General features: G+C 34.7%; 1 protein-coding gene across 1 annotated transcript in view; it reads left to right on the top strand.

Annotated features, from left to right (window-relative positions):
- Positions 1-4771, top strand: part of LOC150109974 (synaptic plasticity regulator PANTS) — a 38478-nt gene extending 33707 nt beyond the window's left edge. The window contains exon 4 of the mRNA XM_090416152.1: positions 4409-4771. Within this exon, the coding sequence (XP_090272278.1) occupies positions 4409-4636 (228 nt within the window). The 3' untranslated portion in view covers positions 4637-4771. The remainder of the gene's footprint in view (positions 1-4408) is intronic.
- The last annotated feature ends 10377 nt before the right edge of the window (positions 4772-15148 follow it).

The raw sequence follows: 15148 nt of genomic DNA, 5'->3' as shown, positions 1-15148 counted from the left end.
ATGTTTTCAATGTTTCTGCATAATTTCATTCCCTTTGTATTTTTATTGCTGATTTCATACCATATTTCTTCTTCTTCTTTCTATCCAGGTTCTAGGCTAAGTGGCCTGTTTCGGACTCAGTCCATCTCCTTCTTCTTGGTCGTCCCCTATTTCTTGTTCCTAGTAAATACGAAAGGTGGATAAACATAGTACACAATAGAATAAGTAAGAAAGGTTACGAAAACAAAAGCGCACTGCTAATTAGAATAAAGAGTTAATACTCCTGTATTATAGGCTTATATGTTAAGATCTTTTCCGGTAGTCTTTCTCTCTGCATTCTTGCTGTATGGTCTAGCCAGTTTTTCCTATATATTTAATCACTTAGTCTGTTATGGAATTAATTTTAAGATTTTTAATTATTTCACTATTTCTTTTTTTATGTCATAGGGTTAGTTTTTCTGTTTTTCTAAGGAATTTCATTCCTGCTGTCTGAATTCTCTGAATATCTTTCTCCAAAGGTCATATCTCACTTCCATATAATAGTGTAGGTTTGGCTATTGTTTTGTAGACTCTAAGTCTTGTGTGTTTCTGTGCACAGTTAAGTTTAAAGGTTCTGTTAATTACTCCAGTGATTTTTATAAAGTTTGTCATCTTAAAATCAATATCTATTTCATTTATGTAAGATAGTTTACAGCCTAGGTATTTGAAATTATTAACTTGTTCAATTATTTTATTATTTATTACTGTTTTACTTCTGACAGGGTTACCTCCATGAAAAGCCATGACTTTAGTTTTCTCTGTTGATATTTCCAGGCCATATTGTTGTAATATTATTTAAATTATAGATTAATTTCTGTAATTCATCTTCAGTCTTTCCAAAGATGATCTGATCATCAGCAAAGAGTAGCATGTCTATTTTTGTATGTTGATTAATTTAGAAGCCACATGTATTTATTTCTCTCCATTTTTTGAGAGATTTATTGGTTTCCAAGTAGATATGGTATCATTTTGCTTTATTTCTATTTCATTATTGTGGTATATGTTCAATAGAGCATTGTATAGTTGGTTTGGAATGTGATATTCCTTTAGAGTTTCCCATAGTTTATTTCTCAAAATTTTGTCAAATGCTTTATATAATCAATGAAAGCTATATGTGTGTGTTTCAATATTGTATTCTCTATGTTTTGCTATAATTATTTTTAAAATAAAAGCCAAGAATATACATGATCTTCCCCTACGGAATCCGTTCTGTTCTTCTCCCAGCTGTGATTCTATATAGGATATTAATTTGTTTGTTAACATCTTTGCATAGATTTCATAACCTGTATTGAGGAGGCTGATGCCATGATAATTATTGCAATCTGTTTTTTATCCTTTTTTTGTAAATTGGGATCACTAGAGCCCCCAGCTTTTTGGGGATTTTCCCTCTTTGTATATTTGGTTTATAAGTTTTAGAAATCTAGTATTAAATTCTTTACCTGCAAATTTAATAAGTTCTGTGCTTATATTATCTTCTCCTGGTGACTTGCCTGTTCTGCTTTGTTTGAGGGTGTTTTGTAGTTCTTCATATGTAAATTCATCTATATTACTGATGTTGTATTTCAAGGGGAATTCTTGTATCGAGGAGTTATCATGCCATAACTTCTGAAAATACTCCTGCCGGGTTTCTGGTTCGATTATATCAATTTTTGTTCTTTCTTTTAAATCGTTATTCATTTGTTTGAGAATTCTATATGTTTCAGGTCTTTTTAATGTACAGTCCCATTCTAATTTTGCTATAAAATTTTCATATGTTTCTCCAATTTTTTTCCCCCTACATGCTATCTTTTTTTCTTTCAATTATCTGTTTGATCTCTTCCCATTGTCTTAGACCTCTGTGTCTTATCCATTTTCTTTTTGTTCCCAAACTCTCTCTTGCAGCATTTTCTAACATATATTTGACGTTTGACCATTCTTCTTCCACTGTCCTACTTTCCTCGATTTTACTCAACTAATCCCTAATTCTATTCTGATACAAGCCTCTGATATTCTCATCATCTAAGAGTTTAATCTTATATAGTTCTGTGTTTCTATTTTCTTTTGGTTTTTTCCTTCCCTCCCATCTTGGTTTCCATTTAATTTTCCCTACCAGTAAGTAGTGGTCTGACTCTATCTCTGCTCCTCTGTATACTATAGTGTCTATGATCATATTTGATCATAGACACCAGATTTCATATTAACTATTATATAGTCTATGATGCTTTTTGTATTTCTTGCCTGCCAGGTAAATCTGTGAATATCTTTATGTTTAAAGTAGGTATTCGTTATTCTATAATTGTTGTATAGGGTGAATGCTCTTAATTTCTTCCCATTATTATTATACAGGTAACCCTCGTATAATGCGGTACTTGTACAACGCGGTTTCGCTATAACGCGATCTACAAATTGTAGCAACACTCATATAGCACGGTACTTATACAACGCAGTTTTGATATAACACTGTCTACAAATTGCAGTAATCCTTTATCTTGTCATATTTTTTCACCGCGTGACTTAAAAATCAAATTTTATCTTTGTTAAATTTGTGTCTGCCCTTTTCGCGCATGTGAGTAGCGAATTTTAGGGGAAATATCCTTTAGCATGCATGTACATCAATTGTTTACCCTATAAAGTGTTAATTATTGTTGAAAGTTGTCTTCGTTTTCTGCCAGGAAAGCACATTAAAAATCATAAGTGTGTTGATCTTCTCAAGCTGAGCACTTCATTTTCTTCTGAGTTATATACAATATGTAATACTTTTTTTATGTAAAATAAATTATTTCTATAGTAATGGCCACATAGAGGGCTTTTGCGATATGATTGAAAACGAAATTAGTGAATTAATTGGTGGGGAAATAGATCTAAGTGAGGAGGAACTGGTACAATTGATAGATGACGTCGAACAAAATGGTGGGGAAAGTTCTGTCAAAGATTCTGATTGTGATGAATCCGTTAAAAAAAAATTCAGTTTAAAGAAATTAGCAGAAGGATTGGACTTGGCAAGAAAGTTAGGAAGCTATTTTACGGATAATGACCCCAGAACGTAGGGCTCTGGAAAATTCACGAGACAATTGGATATTTGTTTAGCTCCATGTTATGAACTTAATAAAAAATTGCATCATAGTGGTAAGCAAGGTCTTATTACTGACTTCTTGATAATTAAACCAGCTGAAGTATGCAATGAGAATTATACTAATAAAATCATCACTTGAAATCCAAGAGATTTCAAGTGATGACGACTTCTGGCCACTCATAAATAAAGAACATCTACGAAATATTCGTTTTGAAGACAGTAATGACGATTGTAATATGTACTTTATTATGTGCAATAAAGTTTACGTACAATTTGTAATTTTATAAGTTTATATTATATATTTCTTTCATAGTTTATGTTTTCTTAACTTACATGAATTACAAGAAATAAATAAAAATATATTTTTGTTGGGTATGTCATTGTTGTTTATATAATTAAAAAAAAAAAACGATTTCTGAACCTAACCCTACATTTTCTATGTAATCTGAGTCTCTCATAAGGGCTATCTGCCCAATATTAGGTTTATGTGAGGTATTATTCTTGCATTTAAGTCACCCATTATTATAATATAATCAGAAGGGTTTATTTGATCTATAATCTTTTGTAGTTCTTGATAAGCCAAATCATGGTTTTTCATCTGAAGCCTTAGCACACATGCCCGTCCCCCAATGGGATCCACTCAGCAACACAGTCTGATAGCTGGGGGCTTGTGAGTATCCCCACACCCGCCTGAGCAGACATTGTCGGGCTCACACCAGAGTAGTAGAGCTTCCACCCCTTATCCAGGTCGATAGTTCCAGAGCCTCTCCTCTTGGTCAAAGAAAGCCTGACTAAGTCTAGCCGGTAGCGCTTGGCTTCCTCGACCAGTTCCAACTCCTTCCCTGTCAGAGAGATGTTCCAGTTGCCTAAAGCCATAGTCTGGTTACAAATATAAATTTAAAAAATAAAAGTAACGTATAGTAAAAAGGTGAAATAAAATATACAATAAAATACAAAATATTATTACTCAACCCTAGTATTTTTCAGTTACCCTTTCCACCTCTTTCATGAAAATGAGTCTAGATTTACTCTGAATGTGACTATATAAATTGTATAAAGATCAAATTCTTTGGGAGGGAGACTATATTTAAGTATAAATTTCCTATATCAGATTCAGTGAATGGCCTGACATATTAAAGAAAGACATCAAAAAGACATGCTCATGATATTACACTAAACACAAGCCTGGTGCATATGAAAAGAAGCTACCCTGACTGAGTTATTACAGATACATGATACAAGAGTTGGGATAACTCTTCTACACAACATTTTTTAACCATAATTTTTAATTTTATTCACTGCCATTCATATTTTTGTTTCTTTTCTTTTCTTTTTTAGATAAAAGTATTAGAAAGTCAAAAACAACGAATACAAGCAAGAAAAAATGCATCATTGGCAAATGATGTTTGGGAGCTTCGAGATCATCCACCATCTGACTGGAATAAACCCCTTCCTGAGTGGGAATTAAAACGACAGGAAAATACTTTCCTGCAATTAAAAAAACTTGAAGAGAAAGAGGGAAAATTAAATGTATCCAAAGATAATAATTCTTGTGTTATATTATGAAATGTTGTGCATAACTAAGTAATTTATATAATAGGGCACAATGTGGAATATTTATTTCTGGAAGAAATATGGAATTCTTTTTAGAAGTTTTTTTAGTTATAATATACAGTAACAATAAATTCATATTCATATTTTGATATGAATATTACTACTTTGATAAAATTTTTTTATTTATTTATAAAAATGCAGCTTTGTACTATTCTTTGATAGCTTTTATATAGTAACTTCACCTACAAAAGGATAACATATAGCACCCTAGTATTTTAGCTGAGTCAGGGATTATATTTTGATGATTGATTATGTATTGATGTTTGTTTTTGAATGCCTTTAGATTGTAATTTCTGGCAAATATTGATAGAGGAATCATGTTCTGTGAAAGATGATTCTTTAATCAGTATTTTGAAATGAAAAGACAGAAAGAGTGCAAGGATGAATAAACAAGTGTAATTAGTAAAAATGAGCTCTAAGTTACATTAAAAAAAAAGTCATTGCTGAGCAAGTTTTAACAGGCTTTAAGAAGCGTGATTAAGAAACTGAGCATCTCTAAGAAATAAGAAAGGAATCAGTAAAAAGAGGAGTCATTAATCAATCTGATTACTCTGTCTAAAAATAAGTAACATTGCATAGGTATGTAAAACAGAAAAGAAAAATGGCATTTATGAAACTTGTTTCTCTTTGTTAATGGATAAGGTAAGGGTCACCTATCCATATCTAAAAAAAGAATGATTCACTGTTGATCACAAGATAAATTCACCATCTGCAATTAAAAACATCCATTGTACTTGATTACCTATTCTTTAATAGGTTCATTTGTAAAATATCACTTTTTCCAGCTACAGCCATCGCATTGTTTATGTATTATCTATCATATTGTCCTAATTATGCTTTTAAAACTACTAGCATCATTTAAGAAAGAAGTTCAACATAAGTTTTATGCTTGTTTTCTTCTTCTCTTTCATCTGTCAGAGAAACATATTAAGTTCAAAGCCTTCTTTGTACTGTTTCTCAGAGCATAGAATGCAGTCTCTGGCATGCTCAGTTAAGTAACTAAAATACAATTTATTAATAAAAATAAATATGTTTTTTCATTTTGAATATCACTGGGTTCATTTTTACCAAAATTATCATTCTTTAGATATTGCAAAACTTTTTTAGAATGCAGTATACTAGGCAGTGTTCAAGTCAATTTTAACTTATGGGTATGAACGCTGGGTGAAAGAAAACACTTGATCAATGACCGGAAGTCACAGACATGAGATGGCACAGATGGCAGTATCATATAACGAGTATATTGGGAAAGAACTTGATGTTGTTAGCATTCAGGAATTGTCACATAAACAGAATAGGTGGGGAAAGGTTAGCAAAATGAGTGTTTTTTTTACTAGAATGACAGTGAGAGAAAAAAGTCCCAGAAGAAGACAAAAATATAGGATCTGATAATATTGGAGTCTTGATAGATAACAGATTAATTTGGAGGAAAATTGTTAATAGGAAGATTGTAAAGATCTGAGTTTTTTTGTGTAGTGCTATCATAACTTATTGTAAACCCTCTCTTCCAGAAGGTACATATTAAGTATTCGATGATGAAGAATGATATATTGAAAAAAAAAAAAAAATTGATGTATTGTTAGCATGGTTTGGCCGAGTGGTTAGTGTATCTGCCCTCCAGCCAAACAGCTGCAGGTTCGAATCCTGCTGTGGGCATGGATGTTTGTGATTGTCTGTGAAAATACTAGTGGTTGTCAGTAGATGGTGTTTTGTAGGTGATGTGGATTCAGTGCCAGAGATGTAGAGTAGGTGCCTCCCTCAATGAGTCTCGACTCCCTGGAGGTGTCACATAATTATTATATCCTCCAGCAGATTTATCAGATGCCATAATATTGTAACATAATTACTGTTACACTATTATGGCATCTCATACATCGTAGTTTCCTGTCAACACTTTTTCTTCCAAATTGTCCTGTTATTTGTTAATATGAGTTCATTTTATGTGATGCCATAGTTATTTAGTTCTATTCCTAAATTCATTATTAAAAATTGTTTCCATAATTTTTAATAATAAAAATAAAGCACACAGAAACAAGCTATATTCCAATCTACATGGTGGCTTCCAAATTCTTGGGATTTTTATGCTGCCATTATTGTTAAGATTATGATGGTTGATCAAAATAAAATTTTGATCTCAAGAGTTTGGATGGTCGGCCCACTTAAATTCAAATTTTACAGCAAACATTGATTTTAGGACTCCAAGCAATAATTTCAGCTCTTATTAGCCACCATCTGTACTGTTTTGTTCTAATTTATGTGAGTAATTATATGAGAGCATGTTGCTCTAGCTCAATATGAGGGTGGTCTGAAAGGTTCTTGGTCTAACAATGAAAAAATGAATTTATAGTTTCAAAATAACTTATTTTTCAACATAATCTCCCTTAAGACTAATACATTTATTCCAGCCATGCTCCAGCACCATTATCCCATCCCTGTAGTGGTTCTCAGTAAGATCTGCAAAATACCTCTCTACACCTGCAATCACCTTGATTTTCGAAGAAAAACGCTGACCAATGAAGAATTTTGGTTTTGGGAAGAGATAGAAGTCAGAGGGAGCCAAATCTGGGGGAATAGGATGGATGTTCTAACAATTCATAGTACATATCCCTTAATTTTCTCATTGCCAAAACACCTTTGCAGAAAGGTGCATTGTCATGATGAAAGATGATTTTTCTTTTCTGCAAACCGGGTCTTTTCTCACGAATTTTTTCGTCTAGTCTGGTTAAAAGATCGGAATGATATTCCCCAGTTATTGTTTTACACTTTTCAAGATAATAAACAAAATGCCTTTACCATCCCAAACACCAATGCCATGATCTTTCCTGCTGATGGAACCAACTTTATCTTCTTTGGCACTGACCCCTCCATGTGGGGTACCTGTTCATGGTGGAGGGGACCTCCCAGTGATGATACTGACCCTTTTCATTCCTTTTCTTTGCTTTTCTTGTATTCTTTGCTCTACTTCTCCTGAGTCTTTTCACTATCCTCTTTCCAGACCATCATCACTGGGATCCAACGCGCTTCTGCGATGTGTGGAAATCCTGAAAGGGGGAACCTGGTAGTCTTGCACTACTTTGGCAAGAACTGGCGGTCCTGGATGGCCCAGCCAGGATCAGTCGGCTAGTGGGCTTGTCTGCAAGGGTCAGCAGTGTTGCAGTAAGTCTCTCACCCCATGGTCCGGGGTTGGGATCCCAGACCTGCTGCAGTGCCGGTATAGCATCCAGTCCTGAGTGCAGTCTTTGTTTGCCGGGTAGTGGGCGTCCATGGTGGGTGGGGAGCACTGGTGACGATTTAAAAATTTCTTAAATATAAATTCTACATCCTCAAATGTTTCAGGGACCCTAACAAAGTCCCAACCAAGTACTGATAATATAGACAGCATATGGAAACAGAAGTAAGAAACAAAAGATATCGGATACTAACAAATGTACCGACCTTTTTAATCATTCATGCAACAGGTGAAAATTGGGAAAATGTCACCCTTCTTTATCCAAAAAGTTTAGGACTGGCAGGACTTCCCAAGAAATTGCGTTCTGGTGATATTCTCGTGGAAACAATGTGTAAACAACATTCTGAGAAACTTGAGAGCAACGACAATGGGTGGAATACAAATTGTAGTAACACCTCACAACTCAATTCCAGTAGAGGAGAGATATCAGAATGGGATCTTGATGTTCCTGATGAGATATGTTCAGAGCTTAAAGATCAAGGAGTGATGGGTATGAAGCGCATCCTGATATGTATGGATGGTCGCCTGGTCTCAACCAAGAACATCCTTAATTTTGATACACCTAGGCCTCTGACATCTGTAAAAGTAGGATATCTCAGCTGTCCTGTTAGAATGTACATCCCTAACCTGCTGAGATGATTTAAATGTCAAAGATATGGACATGCCCAAACTGCCTGTTGTGGTTCTACTACCTGTGCTCGATGTGGTAGTAAAGAACATGATAATAAATCTTGCTGTGAAAAAAGCTAAATGTGTCAACTGTCAGGAAGATCATCCGGCTTACTCTAGTGCATGTCAAATGGAAAGATGAAAAAGAGGTGTAAAAAAATTAAAACAGAACAAAACATCAGGATGCAAAAAGAAAGCTGGCCACCATTACACCTGTTCTACGATCCTCTTATGCTGAAAAAGTAACAACTACCATCTGATAATTTCACCATACCTGAACTTTATGATCGCAGGTGCTTCTCTGTTGAGTGCATTGTTCATAAGACCTATGTCCTTACTCCAGAGACAACTTCATAAATGGTCCCATTCGATGAAAACTCACCTGTCAAAAAAATTATGGTGGAGACATCACTCAAAGATAAACCACCAGTCACTCGCACAGAAAAAAACTGGATACCTTGGTACTCACTGAAAACAAACAACATACCAACTGACCCCAACACATTTGATTTGATGTGTTGAACACTCTACCAGAGGAAGAGATGGACACTGGCTGTCTATATTTCCCTAAAACAGTGAATAAATATATATCTGACAAAGGTAAGCCCTCAACCTGCCAAAACCCAGACAATAAAATCAAGACGATAGGAAAATTTTTACAATGGAACTGTCCTGTGATTCGCCAGAATATTGACGAGGTTGTTGCAGAAACACAAACCTTTTTGTTTCTGTCTACAGGAAACATACTTAAGACCCAATGAGGACTGTACCTTTAGGAATTTCACTGTTGTATGCAAGGACAGAACTGGAGATTGTCCTCTCATGGAAGAGTAGCTATCCTAGTGGGCAGTCATATTCCTTTCCATCAGGTCCAACTTAATACTTCTTTGGAAGCAGTAGCGATTCGCTTCTCTGTGGGATTCTTATTACAATATGTTTAATTTATTTACCGACAAATGCCGAGTTAAATGAAATTGATCTTGATAACCTTATCTCGCGACTGCTTGAACCTATACTTTTGATGAGTGACTTTAATGGTCACAATACTCTATGGGGTAGTGCCAATACTAATAGATGAGGTCGAATCATTGAAAGAATTCTTGATTATAACCTTCCCTTTTAAATAATAAACTCAGTACTTTCTTCCATGTGCCTATCCGTTCATATTCTGCAATTGATCTTACAATCTGCTCCCTTTCCTTCTACTACTTGCGTGGGATGTTGAAGAGAACATATATGGAAGTGATCACTTTTCTGTTTTCTGCACAATATCTTCACAGGAACCATATTCACCCACACAGATATGCTGTTGGCACACCTCGATGAGTCTTTGGCTCCCTGGAGGTGTCAAATAATGATAATAATAATAATAATGTGGCGAATCATAGTAAAGTCTTATAAAGAGGGATAATAACCTTCTATCTTTACACGCCAATATGCTCTTCAGCATCCAAGTAATCCTCTGAGCTATACTGCCAGCCCTTTCAATATGTCCCGTAAATTTCAAATCTCTCTCTCTCCACTATCACCCCAGATCACTAGCCTCATCAATTTCTTGTAAACTAGTACCATCAATATGATACAAAGTGTGTAATGTTTTCATCCGGAAGTGCATTATCACACTACATTGCCAGTCATTGTCCTTTTCTCACAATGCCAATTTATTTAAATCATCTTGAATGATATCTACATCACCTTTATCAGCTATTGCCCTGCTTAGTTTTCCTCTCATTAGCAATCAGTTGAATGTCCCCTTGAAATTTTCTATAATATCATTAATATACAAATTAAAGAGAAGTGGTCCTAGTATAGAGTCCTTGGGCACTCTGCTAGCTACCCTCATTCGACATGATTCGCGGTGAGTGACCAAGATGATAGCAGTTCTATGGAATGAACCTTATGAGAACAGGTTGAAGATTTTTGGTTGCAGAAATTGGTTGATAGGCGGAAAAGGGGTGATATGATTGAGACATTCAAATTACTGAAGGGTTTTTATAAGATTAACTGAGGGGATATTTTTCAGAACAGGACTGGTGGTGGTAGGACTAGGGGCCATCCATGAAAACTGGGCAAGAGTGTTAGAACTAGGTTTTTTACTTAGAGAGTGATGAATGAGTGGAATAAGTTCCCAGAGTCTGTTGTGGGTGCCATGACTGTGAATGAGTTCAAGGCAAAGTATGATAGATACTGTGTGGATGTTGAATAGTTGTTCTTGACATGATGTTTAGGACCTCCTTCGATGAGTCTAAGGACTCCTTGTAGTTACCTGTAATAATAATAATATTTTTTAATAATAATTTTTTATTATTACATATGATACAACATTGCGTAGATTTGTTTACATATGATACATAAATTACATGCATTTGATTAAATATGATACATACTTGATTACATATTAAAAAAAATTCAATCCATTTTTTAATTAAAATTATCATTAATATTGTGATTACATATTTACAACAGGTTTAATCCTATTTTTGTTTTGTTTTTTGTAACAATGAAAATCGTACAGTTTTTTTCTCTTTTTTTTCCTGCATAATGTATTATAATAATAATAATATATTTCTTGATTGCTAAAATATTTATACATACAATAAACATCTTGTGTGACATTGCACCTTATAATTTTACAGAGTTCAGCACTAAGTGCTGCAATTCCTACATTGAATTTCAATTAAAATTTTTTTAGTAATACTTTTTTGCCTTTATATTATGTATTTACAACACATGTTCTTCTAATATTAACAATGAAGATTAAACAGAATTTTTTGTATAATTTTTTATTTTATTTTTATTTATTTATTTTTATTTTTTTAGTTTGAGAAAAAGTGATTATTCATACAAATTTCTGCATTTGCTTATAAGGATTATTTGTAGATGAGTGAGGCAAGTTAATCCCACCTACTTCGAAGCTTGGGTTAGCTTTTATGAAGAGAGTGGGATTTAGCCTTCACTATTTGTGTTGTTGCTACTGTTTATGTATGGGATGTTTGCATTGGATGCTAGTGATTTATGATGTGTATACTAGTGTTAATAGTTTCTTAACTTCGTTAGAATATTTTCCAGAGTTCGTTTTTTAATGTTAAAGGTTGTTGAGTTGCGTGGGTATCTGATGTGATCTCACATCAGGTACCCACGTTCGCAGGTTGGTAGGGTGTTTGGTTGCGTGGGTATCTGATGTGATCTCACAAAAGAACCTTATGTGTTATTGAAGGGTGTGGGGATGTAGAGAGAGAGGTTGTAGGTCGTGTTATAGGTTATGTGTCTCTGTTGTTTCGGTAGGTGATGTTGAAATAATTCCTTGTTAATGTCATGCAGTGTTTCAGGTTTTTAATGCTCAGAATTCTGTATCGCCATGTGCTTGTTGGATATTTGTTGTTGCGTGTAAGGTGTCAAGATCACTGTTGACACGATTTTCCTGTGTAGCGTTTCTAATTTTGTTAGGTGGCTGTTTGGTGTATTTGCATAGACTGTTATTCTATATCTGAGTAGGGATTCGCAGATACCGTGATATAGGAGTTTTTTTTATGTTGGGTGGAATAATATCTTTAACTTGGAAGAGTTTTGCTGCGATGATCCGGAGTTGGTGTGTAGGTATTCTATATGTTTTGTCCATTTAAGGCGGGAATCTATATAGAGACCGAGGTATTTTGCATGTGTTAGGTTTGATTTCGGAACATTGGCAGGTATTTTTGCTGTTAATGCAGCGGTATATGTGACAATGTATCGATAGTGATGCAGGGCGTATGATTCTTGGGTTGTGTATTAGTAACATTGTGTTTTGGTGCCGTTGATTAGAATTGCGTTTTGGTGGAAGTATGTTGTGATTTCGTTTAGGTCTTGTTGTGCTTTGCAGAGAGCTGTGTTAATGTCTGTGTGGATTGCTAGTAGTGCAGTGTCATCTGCGTATTGAAATATTTGACTTCTTATGGATATGTTATGAACATCGTTAGTGTATATGTTGAATAGAGTGGGTGATAATATGGCATCTTGAGGTACACCGTGTTTTGCTTGTATACTTCGACTGTGACATGTACCTATTTTTGTTACTTGTGTTCTGTTTGAGAGGTAGTTCTTGAACCACGTATGCAGTGTTCCTCTTATACCTATTGAGTATAGTTTGGTGAGTAGTATGTCATGTTCAACTGTGTCAAATGCTTTGGTTAGGTCCAGCAGTATAAGGACGGCGTACTTGTTTTTGTCGAGAGCTTTGTTTATTGTGTCGGCGATGTCTTCTAATAAAGTAATGGTGCTTTTTGTTTTCTGAAAGCCGTATTGGTATTGTGAGATGATGTTGTGCTTCTGTAAATAGTTCTGTAATCTGGTGTGTGTTATTTTTTCTAGAATTTTTGAGATGACTGGTAGTATAGCTATTGGTCTGTACTTCTGAGTATCGTTTCTTTTGCCGTGTTTGTATATTGGCGTAATTACTGCAGTTTTTAGTTGTTGTGGAATAATGCCTGTGTCGAATATTATGTTCATGAGTTTCAAAAGTATTTGATTTATTTGTTCAAAATGTGTTATAAGGTCTGTGAGTCTTATTTTGTCTATTCCTGGAGTGGTCATTGGTTTTAGTTGTAGGATTGCTTCTTTCAGTTCCTGTTTTGTTTTGGGTAGAAAATACATCGTTTGTTTTTGACGTTGTGTCGGTAGTTTTTTGTTGATCGTTGGTAGTTTGTCTTTTTTGAGTTGTGTGATGTTGTTTGTGAAAGCATGGTTGAATGAGTCTGCTAGTTCCTCTTGGTTTGTGTCCTGACCGAAGCTTTTTGCAATAAAATCTTGTGCTGAAGTTTTCTTTTTTCAGGTCACTAATTCGTTGAGTGTAGCCCATGTTTGCTTAATGTTGTTGTTATATTCCATGAATTTTTGGAAGTAGTATCGTCTTTTTGCCCTACGAATTTTTGTTGTTAGTTTATTTCTTGTGTTTTTGTATAAAGTTTGTAAATGTGTGTTTCTGGGTGACTTTTTTAAGTTTTTTCCTTAGATTTTCTTTTTCAGTAATAGTATTTAGTATGTCGTCATTTATCTATGGATTCTTGTCTGTTTGTCGCCTCGTTTGTGTAGGTTTTGTTGCTTTTTTGTATATTTCTGTGAACTTTAGTTGAAAATTCTCATATAATGTTACAGGATCGTTTATTTTAAGTAGGGAATTCCAGTCCGAATTTTTTTCTTGGTTATCGACAATGCTCTTTAGTATGATCGCGTTTTGTCGACTTTTGTGGTGGTGGGAGGGGGGGGGGATAGGAAACGTAATAAAACGAAGTTGAGACAAAGTAGTGAGCGGCAATTTTTACGTTAATTACTGATAATGTATATGTATGGATGGGAACCAGTATGTTGATATTATCAATGCATGATTGTGTTAGTGAGTTAGTGAGTATTTCTTCTCTTGTTGGGGAGTTAAAGGTAGGGTTTATGTTGTACTGACTTAGTATATCAAGATATGTGTTAGTGGTTGAAGAAGCGTGGTCAAGAGTATTTATGTTAATGTCTCCTATTAGGATGAGCCTGTATGCTGTACGTGGTTCGATGCCGCTTAGCCATGTTTCTAACTCGTGAAGAAAACTGAGTGGATTATTATCTGGGGGTCTGTATATTGTGTATTTGATACTATTGTGGCTGTTTATGAGTTCCAAAATTAGTGTTTCCGCATGTTCGAAGTGAGTTTGTTTTTCTGTCCCATTGTATTTTTCTTTGATAAATGCCGCAATGCCACCTCCTCTTTTGTTTGGTCTACATAAGTTGTAGGTTTGATAATTATTTATGTTGTATGCATAAATTTCTGTGTCGTTTATTGCAACTTCGGTCAGTATTAGCGCATCTATGTTTATGATGGTATAATTGAGCTGTGTTATCAGTGTAAGCCAGTGTTTTTTTATACTTCTTATGTTTGTGTGTATGATAGTGAAGTTGGTGTTGGTGGAAATGTTGCCTGACCATTTCTTCATAGAGTCAAAGACCTTGAAGTTTATATTGTCTGACTGGATATGTTCGCCTATGTTTGAGATCTCCATTATATAGTTTTTAAATGAGTTCTAATCTTATTCTTAAGGATGTAAAGAGTTAGTGTTTTATATTGGTAGGCTGTGTAAGTTGGATTCACTTCTAATTTGTATACTCGAGTGTTTTCATTCTTTCTCAAAAATATCTGGGAATTCTTTCTCCACAGGAACTTGTAGGTTTTCTCTGTTTTTGTCTTCCTTGCTTGGTATGGAAGATTTTTGAAGTATGGAGTCCAACGTTCCATTATATAGATTGGTGTTGGGAGTTTCGTATCAGTTAGGATCGTTGTTGTCGGCCTTGTTTTCTTGCTTGCTGTAAGAATGGAGTCTCTCAGATTTCTGTTGTGGGCCTCGGTTGATATAGGTGATATCTGTGGTTGCGATTTGAATTCCAATTTTGCTACCGAACAGTTGCATTATGTTGCTTAAGGCTTCTGTATTTTCTTTCGTTATTCCCTCAATTTGAAGTTCTTTTTTTCTTTCTTTTTGTAGCATGTTCCATTTGACACTTGAGTGTGTTTACTTCTTTCCGCAATTCTTGATTTTCGCGTTGGAGTGTTT

This window comes from Typopeltis vanoorti, chromosome 1, assembly GCF_054136105.1.
Source record: "Typopeltis vanoorti isolate ZY-2024b chromosome 1, IOZ_Tvanoo_1.0, whole genome shotgun sequence".
In the NCBI taxonomy this organism is placed as follows: Eukaryota; Metazoa; Arthropoda; class Arachnida; order Uropygi; family Thelyphonidae; genus Typopeltis; species Typopeltis vanoorti.
Note: the sequence above shows the minus strand (reverse complement) of the source record. Positions and strands in the feature narration are given on the sequence as shown.